Here is a 26,009-nt window from a genome sequence, read left to right as displayed (position 1 = left end):
CGTTTGATACTATTAAGCGTACACTTTGCCAGGCCCCCACTCTTATCACACCGGATTTCACCAAGAGATTCATCCTCCACACCGACGCATCGGATGTAGGTTTGGGTGCAGTCTTGTCCCAAAAAGTAGCTGGAGTAGAGCACCCGATATTATACCTCAGTAAAAAAATGTTACCTCGGGAACGCAACTACTCCGTAGTCGAAAAAGAGTGTTTGGCCATTAAATGGGCTACTCACTCTTTACGATACTACCTGCTGGGACACTCATTCGATCTGGTCACAGACCACGCCCCACTCAAGTGGTTAAGCACAATGAAGGACAGCAATGCCCGGATAACTCGGTGGTATCTGGCATTGCAGCCCTTCATGTACCACATGGTACACCGTGCGGGGAAAGACCACCAAAATGCGGATTATTTTTCCCGGGAGGGGGGAGTAATGGGGAAGGTAGATTTAGCCGAGTGTTCCTTCGGCTCCACTCTGAGCGGTGGGATATGTGACGGAAAGATGAGTTCTGGTGATGAATCTTCCTCCCAACCTGTGAGGGCGCTAAAGAATGGGAGGAGAAGCATCTGGAAGGGCTGGCCTGACAGTTCGTTTCCGGGTCAGGGAAGTGGGTCAGCCTGGAGGGAAGCGCGACTCTGTTGTAAGACCGTATTGATTTGAGAGGTAAACGAGAGGCAGCTGCAAGTAATAAGGCAGCTGCAACCGTTTATCTCGATATCATGCAGGATTACATATAGGGGCCAGGGTAACGCTGATCTTCTCTTTCGTTTGGGTTAAACGCTTGGAGAGAGAAGGATCGAGAGAGGAGCTCTCGTTGTAAAGAGGAATTGCGTGTTGTGTTTGTTTTGTAATTGTCTGCGTTTTGCACCACCAGACAGTTAACTCACCTATCCGGAGCTGTCGACCAGGGTCAGCACAATCCGGATCACCACTGCACGGAACCATCACGAAATACAGTGTCTTCGCCCACCACAAGCACGTCTGCACTCACCCAGGACTGGTGACCGTGTGTTCGTTTTGTTCGGGACTGTGTCCTATTATTGCTATCCCCGTGCTTTACACATTGTTGTGTATAGCCGGGGATTTATTATTTAACGGTCACCAGACCTGGATTATAAATAAAAGCACCTTTTCACTGGAAACTGTTGTCTGCCTGTCACTCCTGCATCGCATCACCGCTATACCTGTTCCCCTCCACTAGCCACTTTGCCACAAGGATATACAGTAAAAAGCAATCAATACATAATACATTAAATACAGTGGAAAGTGCAAAATACATGAAGTAGTACATTAAATACAGTGGAAAGTGCATAATACATGATAGTAACATAACACATAAATAATAGCAGCAGCTACTAGCAGATATCAGGCTTAAAGAGCATGGAAAGCAAGAGAGAACAGGTGGGTCTTGAGAGTTGAGTTAAAGCAAGCGACGATGGGAGCATCACGCACCAAAGCTGGGAGAGAGTTCCAAATAGTCAGAGCCATGAAGCTAAATGAGTGTTGTCCAAGCGTAGTGCACTTTTGCTTGGGGATAACAAGCAAGCCATAGTCGGAGGACCTCAGCTTGTGGACAGGGACAGCAGGTCAGTAGGTTGAGGAGGTACTCGGGACATGTGTGATGAAGGGCATTGTAGGTGAGCAGGAGAGTTTTGAACATAATCCTGAAGTTTACAGGTAGGCAATTTTCATAATGGATATGTCAGCAAGATTTTATAATTTCTCATGAGACAGTCAAGTTGTATTCTAAGTTAGGTATAAGGTGGTATAAAATAAGGAGGAAAATGTGTGCTCATTTGGTTGTTAAAAAGCAGGGATGATGCAACCCAACTCTTTAAGCACATTGTTTTTGTTATTGTACAGCTGGACCTGGGTAATGTGGGTCCCAGTGGCACTGGAACAATTTTTGTAGTAGAGGTGCTGAAAGCCATTGATGTATATGAGGGAAGCCACTCATTTGGTTGTTATTATGTTAAACGTGTTAATTATACAAAGCCATCATCAACAGCTCTTTCTCTATTTCACTAAAACTAATGCTTAACAGTCCTTGCGACAGTGTATTTTCACCAAAATCCTGGTCCCCAGTGATTTGTATACAGTTGTGTTTTGCCCAGCGAACTCAGGAGATACAACCGGCATTTTTTATTGCATTTTTTTTATAGGCACGTTTTGCTCTGCATCTCTCAGTCAGTTTTGTTCTTGGCTGAGTGATGTAAATAAGAGGACAAGAAAAACGTGGACGTTGATGAACTATATTCTTTTTTGTGGCATTTTCAGTAAGCATTCTACTGTACGCTAGCTTCTATGCGTTCCAACTACTAATCGACTCTTGCGAGATTGCAGCGGCATAATTTGTAATATCCCATCCCTGCTGTGACTGTCAGTGCTGATTGGTCTATTATTGTTTGTATTCCAAAGCAATGTAAAAAGTCGTAGTGCTTTGCACACCCAGAGCTTAAGATTCACAAAGCTAGTGGGATTTACTCTTGCACTAGCAGGTTCCCGCACCCCCAGTGGGCCCCTTTCATAAAATTTACCCATAACTTTATTCACATTTTTACAGTTGGGCATCACGTCTCATCTACTACAGATGTCATTTTTTTCTTTTTCAAAAAAGAGATTTTCAGGCACTGAAATGTTGTATTTTAGTTATAGCTGTAAGTTATCAACACTACAGAAGTGTATAATTGTATTCAGGTTCACAGTTATTGAAACATGTTTTTCAGTGCCCACCAATAGTGCTCTCTGCCACAGTTCCTTCCCTGGTTACCAGTCACTTCCCCAGAATGCTTTCACAACCTGCCCATTTAACAACTGACAAGTGCCAATGTTCTGCAATCAAGGTACATGGGACTGTGGGTTCTGCTACAGCATTGTGTGCATGCATGTCTTCACTTGTTATAGTTTGAATATAATATAGCTAATGTATGGAGTGTATCATGTGCTCTATATTCAAATTCAAAATCTTAAATCCCTAAACTAATACCGTATGCATTCATTACTTGTCTGCATTTTTTTATATGAATGACATTTTAATACATTTGTTACAGTGAACAGAAATGCATGTTTGTATTTTTCAGCTAATTAAATATAATCAAAATGCAAACCATCTTGTTTGTGTAATGTAAAGTTTAAATTCTTTAGAAATACTAAGAAATACTACTACTACCAGTAACACGACAGCAAAAAGTTTTTATTGTTCCTGGCTGATGAAGAAACATAAATGTTGTCAGTTCTCATCAGTCTGCTCAAAACAAATCATAGACTCATAGCCTCCCTTAAACCTTCAGTATTGCATTTGTGTTTAATCCCGTACACTGTTTATTTTAAATGCATTTTAAAAATATTTTCAATAAAAAATGTTGCTGGGATTTATGTTATTACCTTAATTGTTAATATACTAATTTGATTCTCTTCTAGTCACATACTTTTACTGAAAAATAACTATACTGAATTTGAATTAGTTTTGGTATATGTGTTCATAATTGCATGCTTCTAAAAAAATGTTTTTATTCTTCTAGGGAGAGCAAGGCTTACCAGGGGTATCAGGACAGCCTGGTCAGAAAGGAGACAAGGGGGACACGGTAGGGAAAACTATTTAAGTGGATGCTATTGGAGCAGAATGACAGAATAAAGAGCCATTGCAGTTCAACCTCAGGTTAATGCTCTGACAGAGTTCATGAATTGTTCAAGAATGATGGCGTAGTCTATCAGTATGGTTACACACACACAACAATACTATTTGACACTGCATTAAATTAGGACCAAACTAAGTCATTTTATTTACTTTTAAACACAAACATACATACATTACACACTGTCTGAATAACATGGTTGTGAAATTGGCATTATTGCTCAACAAGAGCCTGGAGTTCAAGACAAAGGAAGACCAGCATTGGAATGACTGTAACTCATTAGGATGAACAGGTGTTGGCATATGCTATTACCACCAGATGGTCAATTAGGTCAGTTTTGTGTCTACTTATGTGTGGTCCTGGAATAAAGTCATTTGTCAAAAGTAATGACATGCTGGTTAGTTTCAATCAGGGTTGTATTGTTCAAACAGTAACATTAAGGTGTGCAACTCAGTCCCCTGTCAAATAAGGAAGGCTCTTACAGGAGATAAATGATAATTTAAATATGATCTGCAAACTCATCAAGCTGTGGGCATACAGTAACACATTTCAGAAACCCTAAAACAGGTTCCATCCTTGTATTGAGATGCCTTTTTGGAGGTCTAGCTCTTATTCTTTAAGCAGACATAAAAATAACTTATGGAATGCCTTTCATTTCTTTGATTTGCACTGCATGTGTTTTATGAAGACCAAACTCAACTGAAAAACAGATGATATAAAATCCATGCTGTTTGTAATACCAGAACCAATTAATTGGCCAATATTGTCAGGCAAGGGATGTGATTGTTCAATTACCTCCCCTCTTGGTATTTAATAAACTAAAGCAGTATGGCAATTTATTGTGAGAGCAAGTTATACTATTGCATTTATGTTTTAATTAAATGCTTGCGGATTTTGGTTTTCAGCTGTAATTAGAGACATTTCAAGTAAAGCATGGATAAATCAAGGAGCAGGGGTTTTGATGAATTCTGCCTGAGAGGTGACATAAGCTTTTCATCTCTATTTTAATCAGCTTAGATGCAATTCTGCCAATGTATTAAGTAAAAAACAGTGGTGCCATCAGACTTGTATCAGCAATGTTGTGTGAGGCATATTTGACATTTCCTAGCAGACTTTATTGATTAAGTGTTCCATACAATAGTTGGATTGGCCCATATAAATTCCGAACACCATTGTGCAACCAATAGTGGTCAGTATTGATCTGCAGTCAAGCTAAAGTTAGATTTGTACTTTCAAACAATCTGGAAGTGGATGAAAACAATATACAGTTTTATTCCTGAAACCACTTGTTTTGACATTTACTAACACAAAGCCTTTTAATTAAATTGAATATACCTCTTACACTATAGAGAGCCTTTAAAAGAAGCAGTTTGAAACACAGCCCTGCTTCTGAAGTTGCAACAAGTAATATCTTCATGGGGATTAAAAATTCAAAACGAGAGATCGTGGCAGGCATTTGTCTAGAGTATTATCTGATTTTTTAAATACCATATTCACAGGAAAGTTCTATAGTCTACTGTAGTATTTGAGGGGATCAGATAGGACAGAACACGACACTCTCTGACAATGTTCAGATAGGGCCAGCAGCAATCTTTAGAAGATCTGATAGTGTGTATGTTAATGATCTAAACAACACCACCACTTGTTAATTTCATTATAAACATCATGAAATATAATGAAATGACCCCACATGCATGAAACCTAACATCACATAAAAGACATCTCATCTGACGTGTGGATGAAATAGTATGTTAATGAAGGACTTTCATTTTCAATATTTATATACAATTGCTAACATCTTGCTCCAAATTCCAAGATCTAACCTTCGTCATCTCATAGTTTCAGTTACATATCGTATAAAAAAATATATATATATATTTGGTTTACTTTTCATACACTGTTTTTTATATATGGCTTAAAGAATTCTGTAAATGTGGCCCAAAAGAGTTAGCAGCGCCTCTTCTTCCATGCATTGTGTTTGTGGCAATTAAAATTGAATTAGTGACAAATACAGCTACTGTATATTGGGGAAAACTCTGAATATCACTTGAGCAATAGCAATTAACACAGGCGTGAAATTTCATGGGCTGACCGTAGGAAAAAAAAAAAAAATAATAATAAAAAAATAAAATAAATGAGCTCACAGAATTTTAATACAAAGTAATATTAAGAAAATCTGTATTTGCACTGTGGACCTCAGACAACACACTGCATCATATTTCTTCACTCATGCAAAGACCTCCACCAGTAAAATACAAAAAAGCAATTAAGGTTCAGAAGGCGAAAAAAAAAAAGGGGATTAGACAAAGAGAGATGTTTCTGTAACATACCAGGTTACTTGGATGAGAGAGAACTCATAAAAATGTATATCTGTAATTTTGTCCATCATTTTTGTATTTAATATGTAGAACATCTATCACTAAAATAATCAGTATCAGTTTTTACTGTGAGCTACGTTAAAATGTGCTAACAGATGGTACTTTTTCAGTATAAGAAGTAATTATTTCTATACAAACCTTGGTGTGAACACACAAATAAATAAGCATCTTGGTGTTTCAGCCTCTGTAAAAGCTGTATCTGGAATGACAAGTCAAGTATAGCATGCGTTTTATATTTTCGAATGATCAGGTAATTGTGTCCAGAGCTTCAGCCGTTAGGGACTGCTGTACAATGAGCTAGTAACAGCTGTAGTGTGAAGATGCAGGGCTGCTCCAGCCTCGCATGTCTATTGGTTGTATTCTTGTTTTCATTGTTTTGGTTTAATTACAGGGAGAAAGAGGTGAATATGGATTTCCAGGAAACCCTGGTATCAAGGTAAATATGAATGCATTTTTTAAGTTTGGCTAAATTTAAAGATACAGTGGAAATGGCTTAAAATGGGTTGTCATTCATGTAATTTGCTTTTCAATTTGTGTCTTGTTTCTGTATTTCCTCACATCACTAAACCTTAAATGTTTAACTCCATCAAAGCTCATAGCCACAAGTCAACATTTTAACTAGCCTTGGTTCATAATCCCACAAGGGCTTTTTGCATCATTGATGTGAGACTAAAATTGCGAGAGTGAGACTAAATTGATTTGTAGTCTCAGTTTCTACACCTGTTCAAGCTTGCCTGCTGAAAACTGCATTGTGATCTGCTAGTGAAAGTTACTGCTACTGTTAACGAGATGAGTCTGGATGCATTACCTTACGGCATTTCTAATTTCTCTACTTAAAAAAAAAAAAAAACACATTTGCTTGGAACATGTGTCTAGCCTTGAATTGTGACAAACATGAGTAGTACACTTTGGTCTCAATTTGTATACATGTGTCCAGCATTTTAAAGTCATGTAATCAGTATTCATCAAGACTGTCCATCCAGCCTTTTTTCACAAAAGGCTGTTGCAGGCTTTGAGAATGTAATTGTATTGTTATGATAGATAAAAGTATTGTTTGCATAGTGCTGCACTGAAACCTTTGTCGACTGGGTAACCTTTCATGAAAACTCATTATAATAATAATATTTATTGTAGAAGATTAATTTAAAATGAGATATTTGGTAAATCTGGATGAACATACTGTCTTGCAAAGAATGAGTTTGATCCATAAAGTTCATACATCTTAATGAGGTACAGATTGAAGAAGCAACCATTGAATTATGAAAAGACAGTTGCACACATCTTAAAAACTGAAATCAAAACTGTCCAGTTATCAACCATAATAACTGGTACCGTTGTCCAAAAAAATAAATGCTTTTGTAGGCTGTTTTTTTTTAAAGGGTAGAAATCTGAGTAAATAATACATATACCCAATTTCTTTTGTTATGTCAGTCGAGTTTCTAATTGTATTAATACAGTGGAGGTTGTGTGGTCCAGTGGTTACAGAAAAGGGCTTGTAACCAGGAGGTCCCCAGCTCACTCACTGACTCATTGTGTGACCCCTGAGCAAGTCACTTAACCTCCTTGTGCTCTGTCTGTTGGGTGAGACGTTGTTGTAAGTGACTCTGCAGCTGATGCATAGTTCACACACACACACACACACACACACACACACACACTAGTCTCTGTAAGTCGCCTTGGATAAAGGCATCTGCTAAATAAACTAATAATAACAATGGGTTAGAAAGAGTTTCTGTCTTCCTGTCCGATTGGCTGTCTGTATGCCACACTTGTAGAGAAAGTCTTGTACATTTGAGATGCAACTTGCTAGTGTAAGGCTTGTGTATTAATTGTTGATACACAATAAGTGGGTTCCAAAGACGTTATTGGGTGAGCAGGTGTCTAGAGCAAAAGTGCGTATCCCCTGTATAAAGGTCAACCCCAATACACTTAGGGGAACCCTAATAGTCTAAATGCAAATGTGCATACATTCAAACCTGTAATTTAAAGGTGTACATAGTGTAACTAATTCAAATTACATGTTTTCTGTCCAACACTAATAACCTTCTTTAGCGCAAGTTATTGAATATCATTTGGGGGTGTTTGGTGCTTGTCTGTTCTGTCTGTCTACCTGACCTGTCTGTTGTATATATTATAGTGTTAAGACAATGACAACTTTTGTTTATGCAAAAGTGACACATGGCAAGGTTATAATAATATTGATGCAGTTTGCTAATTTCCTTAATTGCTGATATGCAACTGACTTTGTTTTCGAAATCCCACAGGCATTGTATGTATACACTGGGTTTCTCTCACGAAAATCATGTTGAACATCAAAGAGACTAATCACAGTGTTCAAATAACATATTAGTTGTTTTTTGTTCTTCTTTTTTTAATTAAATTGCTCATTAACTGATGGCACATCAGGCTTTTTGCTATTAAAACTTTTTAACGTTTTCAAAGTTTGTAACGAACAGTCTAATCCAACACAAAAAAATGTCACTGTTAGAAAGACGGTAAGTCCAGCAAAGAGAGAATATAATAAAAATCATAAAGAATAAGACAAGCAATCACTATACTCTGTAGTATGATGGCAATTATACTCCATTAATTCAGAGATAGAATATTCACAAATAGTGTGCTCTATTAGCTCACACATATATTACGTCATTAGAACCCTGAATACAAAAATACAACTTCATCTTTAAACATATTGCAGCTATCAAAACAACAGAACTGTAAACAAAACAATCCTAAACAATACTTTCTTCTAAAATATTCTAGGTTCATACCGGTCTTGCCGGAAATACAGGAAACAGGGAGCTCTCTAAAGGCATCACCAGCACCCTTTTAAAGAGACGTTCTTAAAGAGGACATGACATGAGAAAACTTAACATAATAAAAGTATACATGTTTTTGTTTTGTACTTAACCAAGTTTTAATACAATCATCTATATATTTTTTTCCCTACATTCAAAAACCACATTGTGTGGCCAATGCCACAAGTTGTGTGACCATTTTATTTACAACTATTAGGAAATAAAGCAGCACATTGCGTGACAATGTTAGAAGAAGGAGCTAAACTGCGAACAGCTCAAGAGAGGTACATAATGCATCTTTATTACTGCACAGTAGCAGTGATTGAGAGACCAGCAAGTTGTCTGCTTTGCCAAAAAGTGCCAGGTTCCAACAGCAACTGACACAACTTTATATTACTCAACTCGGTCAGCTACTGGAGAGAGTTACAGCTCTGGCCAAAAGTTTTGTATCACCTAGAATTTTAGCATTGATATAATAATAATAAAAACTGCATGAACATAATTTAGATATTTTATTTAACATTATGTAATCAAAGAAACTACAAAATTATGTTGCACACGTCTACTTTTAGTATTAGTAGCACATTATCAGATTAGATGTAAAGTTGGTTAGATTTTGAAATGTCACAATTTCTGTCATTTTATATATATGGAAGTATATGGAAAACTACAAAGTGGTATGCAATTCAATATGTTAACATAACATTATTCAGCAGGTTTCATTGACTTTATGGAGCAATGTTAGTTAATTATATTGTGTGATGAAAAACATTTGCCTGTAGCTGTACATTCTGTTAGTTATTTGTCAGTAAAATGGGTAAAAGCAAGATTTGAAAGAGGTGCAATAGCAGTTGCCTGACTAGTAAGAGTATTTGTATCTGACAAGGCTACTATAATCAGGAAAACAAGGACCACTGTGTCACAGACTACCACTATGTCACGATCTTGGTGTAATGCTAATAATAGCTATCATTGAAAAGTCCTACCAGAGTCAATTATTTATGTCATATTGTTGTTAAGGATTTATTAATCAATGAAATGGTTCCTTAAATGTAAATGTAATTATCGTAAATCCAGCTATGTCTTATAAGCACATTAGGGCAGCATCATTTAAAATTGTGTAGAGGCATTGATTTTCATATAACCTATACTCCCTGAAGACTTGAACTCCTTGATTTAAATTAAACTGATTTCTGGAAAAACAAATTGTCCTGAAGTTGCTATTTTGGATTCATAGCCTTTGATTTAAGCAACGTGATAAACAGGAGAGGTAATGTTACTGTGAACTTGCCACAGAAGTGTTGCTTCATCTCTGCTGTTGCTGCCTACCCATTATAACATAACTTTATCTTTCATTTTAGGGTGACAAAGGATCTGATGGCACTCCTGGGATAAAAGGCCAGGCAGGGCCACAGGTAAGACACAGAACTTTGGGGGAGTTCTGTTTTCACTTAAGCTCATCAGACAACAAAACGATTAACATGTGATAACTACATCAGCTGTGTTTTAAATTTCCATAGGTATGTGATAACGGTGAGTAAGTTAATGTGGTTTTCAGAAGACACAACTCCTAATAATATGTTTTAAATGTAACAAACACACAACCCTCTATCTGAAATAGGTCAGATGCATGGTCTTTATCGGCCCGTAAGTTCTTGCCAGTGCAGTTCTTCCCGCTGGCTTCCGGAAACTCCACGAACAATCAAGTTTAGAAGTACATGGATTTATTAGAGCCATGTCTTTTTCCAGCAGTCATGTCTCCTTCACTGTATTAATACTGGCTTTGGTTTTGGGTTTAGTGCTCCATTTCCAGATTTATGTTTGTTTTATAAGCTATATATATATATATATATATATATATATATATATATATATATTCACGATTTCGAGTGCCATTACTAGGTAAATCACATAAAACATATATAAAAAAAAAGAGACTTAACATTTCATTTTGTTTTTTTAATTATAGCCATTCCTAAAAATTGCATATACGCTGTATATTAAGGATTTTAATTTTATGTTCAGAAACTTTATAAAAAAGTAGTAGTGGTATGTTCAGCTATACAGCTGTTCTGGAGATTGTGTAAATAAATTACTTTATCGACTAATTCTGCACATTTTTATTATGTACTATAAAAAGGAAGGCTGTGTTATACTCTATAAACATACAAAATTAGTACTGGTGTGTACATGTATTACATGTCTATTAAAACAAACCAAAAGAAAAAAAATAGGCTGTAGAAAGAATTTTAGTCTTTTAGTTAATTTTTTTTCTCTAATATTATTCTAGGGAGAATCGGGACCTGTGGGTAATGATGGAATCAATGGTGAAAAAGTGAGTTATTCTTTTGCTGCCAAACAGGGCATTATTATTGTATTATAGACTGTACTTGAATCCTGTAAAAGATGATGTTTTTTGTTGTTTTGAGTGCACCGATTGTTGTAGGGGTTTTATGGTTATATGCTTTTTATCCCTAGGTTGTTGAAAATTGGTGGAGCAGGGAGTTCTGATTTGCTGTGGGGAATTGTATTGCACAGGAAATGCATTTGTAATCATATGTCACATACAAATGCAAGTGCTGTGCTGCACTAATATACAGTGCCTACAGAAAGTCTACACATTTTCACCTTTTGTTGCCTTATAGCCTGCAATTAAAATACATTAAAATAGTTTTTTTTTTTTTTTCATTTATCTACAGATCCTACCCCACAACTTCCAAGTGTAAATATTATTCTAGAATTAAAAAAAATAATAAAAAATAAAAACTGAATTAGCTTGGTTGGATAAGTGTCCGCCCACCTTGTAATAGCAATGCTAAATTAGCTCAGGTGTAACCAATCACCTTCAAAATCACGCACCAAGTTGAATTATAGTTATTCACATGATTTCAGGATAAATTCAGCAGTTCCTGTAGGTTCCCTCTGCTGGGTAATGTATTTCAAAGCAAAGACTCAATCATGAACACCAAGGAGCTTTCAGAAGAACTCTGGGACAAAGTTGCTGAAAGGCACAAATCAGGGGATGGGTATAAAAAAATATCAAAGGCCTTGAATATCCCTTGGAGCACAGTCAAGATGACTTTAAAGAAGTGGAAGGTGTATAGCACCACCAAAACCCTGCCTAGATCAGGCCGTCCCTCCAAACTGGATGACCAAGCAAGAAAGAGACTGATCAGAGAGGCTGCCAAGAGGCCAATGGCAACTTTGCAAGAGCTACAGGCTTTTATGGCCAAGACTGGTCAAAGTGTATATGTGACAACAACATCCCAAGCACTCCACAAATCTGGCCTGTATGTTAGGGTGGCAAGAAGGAAGCCATTACTCAAGAAAGCCCACCTTGAATCCTGTTTGAAATATGAAAAAAAACACTCAGGAGATTCTGTAGCCATGTGGCAAAAAGTTTTCTGGTCTGACAAAACTAAAATGGAACTTTTTGGCCTAAATGCAAAGGCTTATGTTTGGCACAAACCAAACACAACGTATCACCCAAAGAACACCACCCCCACTGTGAAGCCTTGTGGTGGCAGCATCATGTTATGGGGATGTTTCTCATCGGCAGGGACTGGGGAAAATTAATGGAGCAAAGTACAGAGAAGTCCTTGAGGAAAACCGTCTGCCCTCTGCAAGAAAGCTGAAATGTGGACGAAAGCTCACCTTTCAGCATGACAATGACCCAAAGCATACAGCCAAAGCTACAAAAATGTAAATGTCCTTGAACGGCCCAGTCAGTGCCCCGACCTAAATCTAATCGAAAATTTGTGGCATGACTTAGATTGCTGTTCATCAACACTCCCCATGGAACTTGGCACAGCTTGAATAGTTTTGTAAAGACGATTGGTCACATATTGCCAAATCTAGGTGTGCAAAGTTGGCAGAGACCTATCCCAACAGACTCACAGCTGTAATTGCTGCCAAAGGTGCTTCAATCAAGTACTAACTCAGGGGGGTGGAGACTTATCCAATTATGATCTTTCAGTTTTGTATTTTTAATATATAATTTTTTTCTCAATAAAAACTTTTTTCACCTTAACAGTGTGGATTATGGTGTGTAGATAAGTGGAAAAGAAAATCCTCATTTAAATGTATGAAACTCTGAGGCACTGACAACAAAATGTGAAAAAAGGTCAAGGGGGTGTAGACTTTCTATAGACACTGTATAATAAACAATACATTTTAAAATACCGATCCACCATACTATACTATATCGGTTGGTCTGAAACTTTGTATGTTATTAGACTACAAGATCTAACTGTAAATACCACCCTTGGGACATAGGAAAAGAGTCTGCTATCCAGTTTTGATATAGTTTTGAATCTGTGCAATGTATGATATGCTGAATGATGCATTCATGACACCATTAAGAATGTTGAAGATGTACATTAACAGGTTACTGCAATTGCACATTATATTTAAAAAATCATCTGTAATATTATTACAAAAGCAAAACAGCAAAAAAAAACTGACTCAATATCAGAAACGTTGTTTTCCTACCGTCAAACAGCGAAGGAATTTTTTCAGTTTGTCATTTGACTCTCAAGGAGCACAGAAATCATTTTTTTAACAATTTTTATTGCATAGTAAAGAGCAACACCATGTCTCATCTGTGCTTTGCTGGTGTATACGGTCCCTGATCTTTACGATGCAATACAAGTTGCAAGAAGTAATTGTTGCTTCCCGGTTGTCTTTATTATTTTCTCATTGATGTTCATTGATTTAGATTATTGCATGGGAGTGTTTAACAAACTTTTTTATATTTCCATGATTACAAGGAGTGATGTTACTCACCTAGAGACAGTGTAGGTTTCTTAGCCTTTCAAGATAAGCTGTCTGCTTGCTCCAACAATCACTCACTCAGTTCTTTTTGTTTGCCACATGCGAATCAAAGTAAAGATGAAAGGAACTGAGGTGTTTTCAGTCTGGCAGCCTGATTTAGAGCAGCAAAGACTGCAATCTCATTATTATTATTATTATTATTATATTATTATTATTATTATTATTATTATTATTATTATTATTATTATTATTATTATTATTGAGACATTTAGCACATGCCTTTATCCAATAATCAACACATGTTCACCTGTCAGCAGTGCTTGAATGAGTGTAACCACTTTATTTTGGAAAAAATAATCTCCTCATTATTTTGCTTCTTGACATTTACATACTTTCAAGCAAGTGAGTAACAAAAATACAGTCAGGTACTAAAAATTCAGAGCTACAAAAAAATCTCAGTAGCAGCATTATCCTGCACAAACACACAGTTATGTGAGAGCAATGTGCCTGACAGTTGTGGTATATGAATTAAAAATATGTGTCATGCATACTCATCATGGATACATTTTGAGCACCCCAAAGCTCTCCAAAAAGGCCACCTTTTGAATGAAATGTTGGATAAATAAGTAAAAAAGAGGATTACAAAATCTAATTCATGTGGCAATGTATAGCATGTGAGGTGCCAGAAGGTAACCTTCCTTTTAGAACGTGCTCAATAAACTAGTGTATGACTGGCCATAGAGATTTACATAATATTCATTTTTAGAAAGGTTCGTAGAGGTTTGGGGACCCTTGGACCTAGCTTTGTAAAAACTCATGGAGAATTTGATCCCTTTATTCAGTCAGTTTCAGTTTTTTATCCAGTGTAGCAGACATGTTGGGGAAGCACTGGAAAAAAATATTTTTTCATGTGCTACAAGGTGAAAAAATGACGATAGAATATAAACAAATGAAAACCGTTTCTTGTTTTTTATGTTTTTTTTTTTCCTGGAGATCTCATTCCAGTGTGGTACTGAGTAAGGCTTAGATCTGAGTCCTAATGGCCAGGGGGTTACCTTGAATTCAAGCCCTGAACCATGCCTGTGCTGCCTATACTTTGGAAGATAATGTGATTTATTTAAGGTCGTAGCCCTCCAGGCGTAAATTGGGCAATACAGGAATCACTCATTGCTAACAATTACAATTATTATTTATAATTAATTATCAAATGTTTTAAACAACAGTACAGCAGCAATGGTGTAATAATAGCATGTGATACTCTTAGGCTGATATTATGACAGATATAGATATGTGTTGCATCAGAAAGGTTGTTCATCTTGGCATGGGAATGTAACCAAAATTGGGGAGCTGGCTTGCTTCTAGAATTTACATGACAATGGGTCATGGTATGATGTGCCTGGAAAGAGGTAAACTGTTAGCTTTATATATGACCAAGCCATACCTTGACTGCAAATATAGTACCATACTGTGCCTCTCAACTTCCTAAGCCTTCAATTCAATCACTGAGTGTGTAAAGTTGGATGAATTATTGAAAAGTTCTTCAGTTTTTACTTCTAGATTACTCTTCACGTGTCACATTGCTATTCTTTCTTATTACATTGCTGTGTATTTGTCTGGGCACAGGGATCCCATAAGTACACTCTGTAGAGAAATGAGTGGCAGAGTAATAAAAGCAATTGTAGATTATTTGTGACATTGACTTTGTGATTATCTTTTTTGTTCAACGTTATGGGGCACATTATCCTTTAATAAGACTGGTGATCCCTGCATTGTTTTTGTGTAGCTCTAAGAGAAGAGATTAACCGCACTTTATTGAGAGATTTACTGTCTCCAGGTCTCTCCACACAGTCTTAATGAAGTCAAGTCTTTAGGTTCAGAAATCTTTATCTACTTTACCTTGCACTTAGCCAAATTGTTCCATTTTGGATGTATGTTGTCCAGTGATTTCAGTACAATAATCTGTCGCATATCAGACTGCGGTGGGACCAAAGTAAGGGCGGATATGTAAAAAGGTGGATAAATTTGTTCTCTTTACCATTATACACAGCTTATATCCCTTGTTTAGAAAGATACAGGATATAATGCTTGTGACAGAGTAGCCGTTTGACGTGTGGGTGCGTGCATTTGCTGCTGAGTGATAGGCAGATTGAGATGGAGGTTGAAGCTGATACGCCCCTCAGGCGAACAGGATTTATTTACATATCAACATACTGAACAGCTCACATGACACTACCAGTAATGGTTGCACATGGACCACATACAGCACATTGTATGAAAACTTTGGTAGGATCGACAATCTCTGACCTAATCTTCTCTGTTGAATAATAAACTAACGTTGCTGAAGAGATTGATCATGGCAGATAAATGGTTAGGGCAGATATGTGATGGATTACTGTATTACCATAAGTGGGCTGTTGGTTGTTACTGTAATGGTTTCGCTCATCAAGTTACCATTGCTTGGGAGCTTCGTGAAGACTGAGAAGGGCCAGATTTCTAATGAAAAAAACATTAGGTTGAGTCTTTCTTTCCCAGATGTCAAATTTATCTCATGGGGCTTTAATTGGATTGGGAAAAGCATGTCAAATATGATTATGGGTTGTCAGACAGTCCTTCAACCTTCTGGATTGATGGGTGGGGGCATTATTATCTTAATACACCCACCTCTGTCAGGAAAGTAATGATTCACAGCTAACAAATGGAAATGCTGTTTACCTTTGCCTGCCCATTCGTTGGATCTTGAGTTATTAAGCCCCTATGCAATGAACTTGATGAATTCTCAAGGCAAAACGACTGCAGTGTTCTGTGCTGCAGAATTAATTAATAAGGCATGAGAGGGCATGGGTTGTGCTGGATATTGTTACTTCTTGCGTTGTTATACACGAGGCTCAGCCCAGTGCTTGCACAGTATCCAGCACAATCCATGCCCTCAAGTGCCTTATTGCTTTTATAAAGCAAATTTATAAACATTTTACAAAAAAGAAAGGAGAAATCTATAGTTTCTAAAGATTTATTAACATTTTGAGGTATAACCTTCCACAACAGAAAAAGTTTGTTTCAGTAAATGCATTTTTTTTTTAAATAAAGACTTTAAATAATTATAAAAACCTTGCAAGATGTGTTTCAGTTAATTTTTATGATTTTAAATAACTATTAAAAAAACATAATTCAGTTTTTTATCTGTGAGGTGCCTGCCTCCTGCATATCCTAGCTAACATTGTTGCTAGCTAATTCACTCCCATTGGCTTTAGCATATAACAAACAGTACAAGAGTTTAAGTTGCTTTGTTGGGATGAAGATTATTAATTATTAAGTAATTAGTTTAAAGTCAAATTATATATATTTTCAGAAAGCCAGTAATTTAATCATTAACAGCCAAATGTGTTTGTTTTGTGGTGCTGATTCCCACTACATGAGAGTAGATGTTGAACTTCATGCTAATTTGAATTTGGCTCTCGCCAAGATAAGCACCAACTAAGACGCAGCTTTGCAGTAAACTAATGTGATCCATCTGCATCTCCATCCATTTGTGTTGTTTTTCATCTGATGATGTAGATATCCTTCTGTCTGATGTTGATTGCTGAAGTGTAATGCTGGCTCCAGGGATCAGCTGATTTTGTCTCCCCAGCGCATCAGCACACACAATGGCTGTGATGCTGGCTCCAGGGATCAGCCCAGTGCGGTCTCCCCAGCACATCAGCATGATAACTGTTTGGATTGAGCTAAGTAGGGTACATCTCTGGGGTCTTCAATTGGGCACCTTCCATCCTCTGTGTTTCGTTGACTAGCCCACGACACCTCAAGAGGGCATCACCCCCCCTCCATCCCCCACTCAGCTCAGCCCAGCTTACTTACCTGTACATCAGCGTTGATTTCTTTCTATTGTGCTTGGGATCCTCACCCAGAATCTTTCCGTCTCAACCACAGCCAGTTGCTGCTCCTTTCTGCTGCTTCAGATAAGTTCTTCACTGTGCGACGCAACTCTTGGCCACTGAACCTGACGTCTCTGAGAAACCGGGTTGTAGAGTTTTTTTTTTCTATCACGTCATTGTTACATTTTTGTACCTGTAAAGAGAGTGAGTGCACGGTGGTAAAGCAGAAGAGAGGCAGGGAAAAAAGGCGAGTCGGATGGATAAGACATGCATGTAATAATGTAAATACTGTCAAAATATATAAAAAATGTCCACAAATAAATAAAAAATAAAATTAAAATAAATTTTTTTAATAAAATTAAAAAATAATCAAGAGTCAGTTTAACAAAACGACAGCTGATACCAACTAAAAGGAGGAAAATAAAACTGAATATCTGACAACTGGATCCTACTGAAGTTACAGAAAATGACTGCTTTACAAATAAAATACCAAAACAGTGTCTTGTTTAAAACAGCAAACTGATTCGTAGTGAAAATTGATATAAACTGGAATATATGAAAAGACACCTTGATGTCTTCAGTATCTTCCATGACAGCAGGTATTTTCTTTGATTTTGGTGATGCAGTGATACGTGGTTAGCACAGGTGCAGTGATTTGCCTTTGTTCCTAACTAGTTCCTAATCGTGACATTGTGCTGGATATTGTAACGGCTTGAAACACTGATGGACCAATCAGCATGCAGCATTCTAACAATCTGTTTTATAATGCTGTTTAATGTATTGCAAATTGATCATCCTCCTTCAGGTCAACAGCTAGTTGACTCAGGCATGTCCAAGCCACAGAGTGATCGTACGATAACATTGCGTTGGGCAAAAAGAAGAAGAAGAAGAGGAAGAAGAACAAGAAGAAGAAGAAGAAGAAGAAGAAGAAGAAGAAGAAATTTTGTACCAACTGCATAATAAGGCTGTAAATCTATCAAGGGTATTTGGTGACATATAAATCATGAGAAACCTGAGAGAGAATTATAGCCTTAAATGTACCGTTTTGGTGTATGTTATTTGTTATAATAAATGGTGAAATCACAATTGCAGAAGTAGCTCAGTATGTTTCATTACAGTGACAATCTGACTGGGAGTCTGAAGTTGTACAGAGTCCATTGAAAAGCATTCACTCAGGCTGAAGACAAGCCACTCTTAAAAAAAAAAAAAATGTTTTTTGATTGATTGGCGGCATAGAAGAGAAAAATAATGCCTGTGCTGTATCTATGAGCCATCAAGCTTATTCATTTATTTTACAAACATATTATGTTGCTAGTTCTGGATTATGATTGACAAATGCATTATTCTTATCCAGTAAATGTCAGAAAGGCAAAAAAAGGGTGTAACTGCAAGTTATTAATGTACAGTAAGAACGATGTATGAAACAGTGATCGTTTTTATGTTTTGTTTTCTTCTTCAGGGTGAAAATGGAGAGAAAGGAGAATATGGTCCCGCAGGCAAACCAGGAAAAGAAGTAAGCTAACGGTAGATTTTGCACTGACACATTTATAATATATTTATTATAAATTAAATATAGCCGTCCAAAGAGATTATTCTGCTTTTGTTGTATTGGAAGTAATTATGATGACAAGCTGTACAGTATCTTCCTGCAATACTATTGCTTGAGGTTTGCTTAGGAACCTTGTGCTCATAACATCTATACAGGTACATTCTAATCCTCCATTTCACTGACAGCATGGAAAATGACAAATGCATTTCCTTCCGTAACCCCTAAAGCATTTTTATACCGCCCTTGAAGACATCTCTGTTACTTGGTGAGATCTTGTTCCACAGATCTTTGAAGGATAAGGTTCAGCATATCTCATGTGTATTTCACCAGTGTTGATCTAGAAAATAAAACATGTGACCTTGAAATGTTTTAATTAAATGATTTATATAAAAAGTGTTAGGAATTAACTTTTTGTAGCAGTTTTCTAAAAGGGTGACATAAGAAAGTAGCTACTGGGCAGATTGATTCCAAGTGGAGCAGGTTTTTAGCTATGAATGCTGATACAGTATTTCAGCAAAGTTTTCTGTCAGATACACAGGATGTTTATAATTAGAAGTCAATCAGTCTTGCTATACCAGTGGCTGAGAACACTTGTGCCCTGGTGTGCTGAACCTCTATCTCAGAAAATCAGAACTCCCATTCTTGCTGAAATCTGAACAGAAGTTAACAGTGGAACATCGTCACCAGACAATGACTGTGCATGCAGGGCAACCTTGGGATATAATCAGAAACCAGTCACTGCTGCACATATGAGTGTTCAAGATGGGGTTGCTTATAGAGAAGCTCTCAGCAATTGAGTTCCCAATATGGCAGTGCGAAGCAGAGACTTCCTAGAGGAGATCAGGGACATTTGGAAAAAAAAAAATTCTTATAGTTTTTATGTTCTAAGATGTCTTTTTGTGGTTGCTTGAATGTATGCAATAATTCTTTTAATGTAATAGATTGAGCTACCTTGGGTTAAATTTTTTTTTTTTTTTTTTTTTTTTTTTTTTTTTGTATAATTTGCACTACTTGCATAATGTCCACCTCTATAAAAATAAATAAATAAATAAAAATTAAAAATAGTATACTGTGGACCACCATCACAAAGCACATTACAATATACACTGAACAAAAATATAAACGCAACATGCAACAATTTCAAAGATTTTACTGAGTTACACTTCATATAAGGAAATCAGTCAATTTAAATAAATTCATTACTCCCTAATCTATGGATTTCACATGACTGGTAATACAGATATGTATAGTTGATCAGGCTGTTGATTGTGGCCTGTAGAATGTTGTCCACTCCTCTTCATTGGCTGTGCGAAGTTGCTGGATATTGGCGGGAACTGGAATATGCTGTCGTACACGTCGATCCAGAACACCCCAAACATGCTCAATGGGTGACATGTCTGATGAGTATGCAGGCCATGGAAAAACTGGGACATTTTCAGCTTCCAGGAATTGTGTACAGATCCTTGCGACATGGAGCCGTGCATTATCATGCTGAAACATGAGGTGATGGCGGTGGATGAATGGCACGACAATGGGCCTCAGGATCTCGTCACAGTAGCTCTGTGCATTCAAATTGCCATTGATAAAATGCAGTTGTGTTTGTTATCCGTAGCTTCTGCCTGCCCATACCATAACCCCACCGCCACCATGGGGCACTCTGTTCACAACGTTGACATTAGCAAACTGCTCGCCCACATGACGCCATACATGCTGTCTGCCGTCTGCCCGGTACAGTTGAAACCGGGATTCATCTGTGAAGAGCACACTTCTCTAGATTGCCAGTGGCCATCAAAGGTGAGCATTTGCCCACTGAAGTTGGTTACGATGCTGAACTGCAGTCAGGTCAAGAGCCTGGTGAGGACTACAAGCACAGTTTGTGCAGAAATTCTTCAGTTGTGGAAACCCACAGTTTCATCAGCTGTCCCGGTGGCTGGTCTTAGACGATCCCGCAGGTGAAGAAGCCGGATGTGGAGGTCCTGGGCTGGCGTGGTTACACGTGGTCTGCGGTTGTGAGGCCGGTTGGACGTACTGCCAAATTCTCTTAAACGACGTTGGAGGCAGCTTATGGTAGAGAAATGAACATTCAATTCTCTGGCAATAGCTCTGGTGGACAATTGCACGCTCCCTCAAAACTTGAGACATCTGTGGCATTGTGTTGTGTGACAAAACTGCACATTTTAGAGTGGCCTTTTATTGTCCCCAGCACAAGGTGCACCTGTGTAATGATCATGCTGTTTAATCAGCTTCTTGATATGCTACACCTGTCAGGTGGATTGATTATCTTGGCAAAGGAGAAATGCTCACTAACAGGGATGTAAACAAATTTGTGCACAAAATTTGAGAGAAATTAGCTTTTTATGCGTATGGAAAATTTCTGGGATCTTTTATTTCAGCTCATGAAACATGGGACCAACTCTTTATATGTTGCGTTTATATTTTTGTTCAGTGTGTGTGTGTGTGTGTGTGTGTGTGTGTGTGTGTGTGTGTGTGTGTGTGTGTGTGTGTGTGTGTGTATATATATATATATATATATATATATATATATATATATATATATATATATTTATATATATATATATATATATATATATAGAGAGAGAGAGAGAGAGAGAGAGAGAGAGAGAGAGAGAGAGAGAGAATAATAATATAAATTGTAACTGTAAAAAAAAAAAATGAAAATCCTTTTTTCCATAGCATAACTACAGTATATGTTGGGTCAGTGTTTATGTCCCAGATTGGTGAGTTAGGGTAGCAAGGGTCCATGCAGGTGATCTTAGAAATAAGCTGTCAGAGGTTGTCTACATGGGTTATTCATTATGCCATAAATATTGACTTGCTGCAGAGAAAGCAATATAATAGAGGGCAGTAAATTTGTTAAATGCACAGGGGACACTGAAAACAAACAATTTCCGTAAGAAATGCCATCATATTTTATATTAATTGCTGAAGCTTGAGCAGTGCTGTAGCTTGCAATATGTCTTTGCAGGACCTTTCAATGATTGATACATAAAAATGCAATTAGCCTGTCTCAGATGAGCATACATATGCATTTTATATTTATTAAATTGCATATAAAATTATTCAGGAAAGGATGTCAGATCAATGTCAGTGGTGATTCTGCAGTAGTCATTTAAAATGGTTCACCAAGGAAAGCACTTCCCTGGATGAGCTGTTCCAAATGGAAGTAATAATGTAATAAAATAGTTCCACAATACTGCTGCTAAATTTTGCGTCTTTCTGGGAGAGCATTGAAATTGCATGCAGGACACTATCAGCAGAGCATAAAACTGCAGCAAATGTTTAGGCAAAAATACCAATCGCAGTATATTATTCCTGGAATGGCAACGTTTGTAGAGAACCATCATCGCAACTTAGGTCGCATGTGGGTCATGACAGATTGAGACTGCAGACATGTGTAGCGTATTGTGACAAGCAACTGAAATGCTACCAAATCAGATAAACTTGTAACACTGCAAAATGCACGTCTGTTTCCACTTGACCGGAGGGGTAAGCAATGAAATGCAGTAAAAAGAAATGGGGCACATCTCAGGGTTTAGATAGGGGGACTGATCAGTGACGAGGATATAGCCATTGCAACTCCTCTTAAAGCCCGCAAAGGCTACAACTGAAGTACCTTAAATTAGTTATTATTAGAATTGCACCTGCTGTGATATATATGCACCTGCTCCATTGTACATTTGTTTTATTTTTTAAGAGTTTAACTGTAAGACAGCCTTGCTACAAAGTAGCTCTTTATAAATGTTTGTATTTAAAATATATTTATATATGAAATAATTAATGTTTAATTTATATGAATTACAAATCTACTCATATAATCCTACACTTATTCATATTACATCACTATATGAATTTGTCTTTACAAGATTAATCTGATGCGTGACTCTTCCCTGTGGTAGGATGCTGACATGGGTTGCAGTAAATTCAAACACAGCTTGTTGTTAATTTAAGCGCTTGTCCAAGAGTAATTACTCCTAGCATTTTATTCACAGTATTTATTCAGCAGTAACTTTCCCACCCTATAGTGCAAAGACCATCCTTTCCAATATTGGCCACAAAGTGGCAGGGAATCAAGCTCCACACCCCCTTACAGACCAGAGCGTGTGAAATTCTGTACTTGAAGTACTGTAACAGCAGAGATTGAATCAGACATCTCCCTGAAATGAATACCACAACTGTTTCGGCATATAATATGTTTACTGTTTTGAAAAAGGATATTAATATGCCTCCTCCCAACAGGTTTATGTTGCAATTCTTAGTTGTTATGACTTGAGAAATAAGTGTAAAACATGATGGATGATGACAACAACAGCATTGCTGGATGCACAACACGGCAACAGTTTATTAAATAATTTGTGATTCTTCTTTTATTTAAATGTTCTATGTTTGAATGTTTTTAACAGGGTTTAAAAGGTGATCCTGGCTCCCCTGGTCTTAGTGGCCCCAAGGGTGAAAAAGTAAGTATGTCAGATCTCTTCGGAAGTACTTTTACAGTGCTATTAATTACCGATCTATATTTAGAATTTTTTTCAAAAGTCATCACCTCATAAATCTAAAAACCTAAAGAAACTAAAAGAAATAAACTATGTACGAGGTCTTCTTAATTAGCTTACCGTAATACCAGTATATAGTATAAGTTCTGTAAAATAAATAAATAAATATATACTATAGCGTAAGTGTCCACGAACCTTCATAGTTGTTGAAGGTCAAGTTTATCAGAGCAAAATGTTATGATTATTTTATTTAAAACATATTTTAAAAATACAGTTCTCGGTTCTGCTATTTCCATGTGATGTATATGTTTATCATACATTGCAAAATTTGTAACATAAGAGACTGCATAATTCATATATTTGTCAAGACGCACTTAAATAGCACAATTTTTCAATGAAGGTCATTCACATGTGGCTTATATTTAAATCTCCAGTGGCATAGTCTGTAGCTTAGTAACTTACCTAGTTTATTGAAAGAAATTGTATTCTACAAAAAGGAAATGTAGAACAAATTTAAAATAACTATGCCAAACCTAAGATGTTTAATTAGTGAAAAATAAATGCTTCATCATCTATTGTTTCAAATCCAGTACATTTTCAGTATTTGAAATATGGTTGCAAACAGATAGGTCTTGATATGATTTAACATTTCATTTTGAAACCTGTTTGATGTTAAAAGTGCCCATGCTTGGTATGTTAAATTAATGTTACAAGCCAATGTGTTTTGCTCTGCGTGACTGAAAGATACGTAAATGTAAAGGCTGAACTTCTACTAGTGATTTCCATATTTTGAATTATTTAAAACCTCCCTTCCAGTTTACTTATTTTTTAAAGTGGTTTAGGGGGCCCATATCATGATGTAGTAATGACCACATGATTTAGAAAAAAAGTTCACTTTTAGTAAATATTTGTTACACATTGCAGCATTTTTCTGTTTGGGCCTCAGAGGGTTAAGAAACCCATCCCTGAGTGATAATTTCCTTGACAATGATTGCCGTGAGGAAAGTCGAGGGTTGTTCTTTTCACAGCAGGAATGTTTCCCTGAAACATTCAGCCTAAGGCGATACACCAGAAATTGTGTTGCTTAATATCAGATTCAAAGGTCCTGAAAACATTTCAAGGGATGGTTAAAGGGACCCATTGCTGAATTCATTTTTCCCAGTCATTTTGACCTGAGATTGTGTTTTCCAAATATGAACACAAAACGAATTCGGAATGAACATAGATGTCATACATTGTGTTTCTGGCATGTGTACATTGCAGAGTTCACTCGAATTGCATGTATGTAGGCCATAGCCAATCTTTCTGATTTTGGGGTAGCAGCTGCATTGAAATTAGGACTGTGTTACACTGGAAATAATCAGCAACATTTAACACGTTGTTAAAAGAAATAACGTACTTGCTGTTTGTTCAAATTCAGCTTTTTAGTATGGAACAGGAAGTGCTAGGGTGTTTCTTCCAAAAGAAGAACAGTATGTAGTTTATGGTTATAACTATTTGTTGTATTTTTGAATATGAGGTTAGTAGAAGTATGGAAAAAGCATGATACAGTTTCAAAATTACTGTCGGCACACACCACAGTAAACTTGTTTTAGGGCTAGTAAGGAGAGCTACATTTTGTGTGAGTTTTTAAAACATGTTCATTGATTTTCTGCAGATTTAAGAATCCTTGCAAGGCTATTTTGTAGATATTTTATGTCTGCTCTCTCTCCAGTAAAATCTCTATACACAGTGCTAATTTACCTTTTTGAAATTAAATTGCAGGACTTATTGACTGTGTCTTTCAATATATTTCACACATTGTGCTTTTACAGCAAATTTATTGATCAATGATATACAACAAAGTCTCAGGTGATTCATTGGTTTTTTATTTATTTATTTTTTATAGGGGGATACAGGTCTTCCAGGTCCACCAGGTCTATCTGTAAGTGCATTCAACAGTTATTTTTTTAAACATTCATTTTTATATTAATAGCATAATTTAAATAATAATCATGGGCTTTTTATATGGTACAGAATACATACGCTATACTAATACATAGGTTTTCTATGCACATAACTTGTATGTTTATTATAATATATTAACATTAGATATTGTTTTGATTATTTTCAGATCCTTACTCCTGCTTGTAGTGCAAAGGCTTTCTTATTAACACTGAAGCTGGTTTAGTTCAGGTCTGATCTAATACTAAAAATAAACTGATAGCACAATATATGTAGATGGCAAAAGGCAAATGATATAATGTTTAATGTTTGCATATTGAATTACACTTTGTAGTTTTCCATATACTTAACGAAAAACTGACACAACTTGAAAAATTTGACATGAAATACTGTACTATTATGGTTTCTAGACTTTTGCGATATCATTTTATAGTTTCTTTGATTACATGATCTAAATTATGTTCATATAGTTTTATTTTGGTTTTTAAATTATGTTTCAATCCTAATATTGAATGTACGGCAAAACCTTTCGCCAGAGCTGTAGACT

The 26,009-nt window shown here is 36.6% G+C and overlaps 1 protein-coding gene across 1 annotated transcript in view; it reads left to right on the top strand.

Annotated features, from left to right (window-relative positions):
- Positions 1-26,009, top strand: part of LOC121316379 (collagen alpha-1(XIX) chain-like) — a 113,919-nt gene that overhangs the window by 19,707 nt on the left and 68,203 nt on the right. The window contains exons 8-15 of the mRNA XM_041251457.1: positions 2,732-2,848; positions 3,527-3,589; positions 6,410-6,454; positions 10,178-10,231; positions 11,107-11,151; positions 18,918-18,971; positions 23,429-23,482; positions 25,407-25,442. Coding sequence (XP_041107391.1) covers positions 2,732-2,848; positions 3,527-3,589; positions 6,410-6,454; positions 10,178-10,231; positions 11,107-11,151; positions 18,918-18,971; positions 23,429-23,482; positions 25,407-25,442 — 468 coding nt within the window. The remainder of the gene's footprint in view (positions 1-2,731; positions 2,849-3,526; positions 3,590-6,409; positions 6,455-10,177; positions 10,232-11,106; positions 11,152-18,917; positions 18,972-23,428; positions 23,483-25,406; positions 25,443-26,009) is intronic.

This window comes from Polyodon spathula, chromosome 5, assembly GCF_017654505.1.
Source record: "Polyodon spathula isolate WHYD16114869_AA chromosome 5, ASM1765450v1, whole genome shotgun sequence".
Classification (NCBI taxonomy): Eukaryota; Metazoa; Chordata; class Actinopteri; order Acipenseriformes; family Polyodontidae; genus Polyodon; species Polyodon spathula.
The sequence above is the reverse complement of the archived record's forward strand: the minus strand, read 5'-3'. Positions and strand labels throughout refer to the sequence as shown.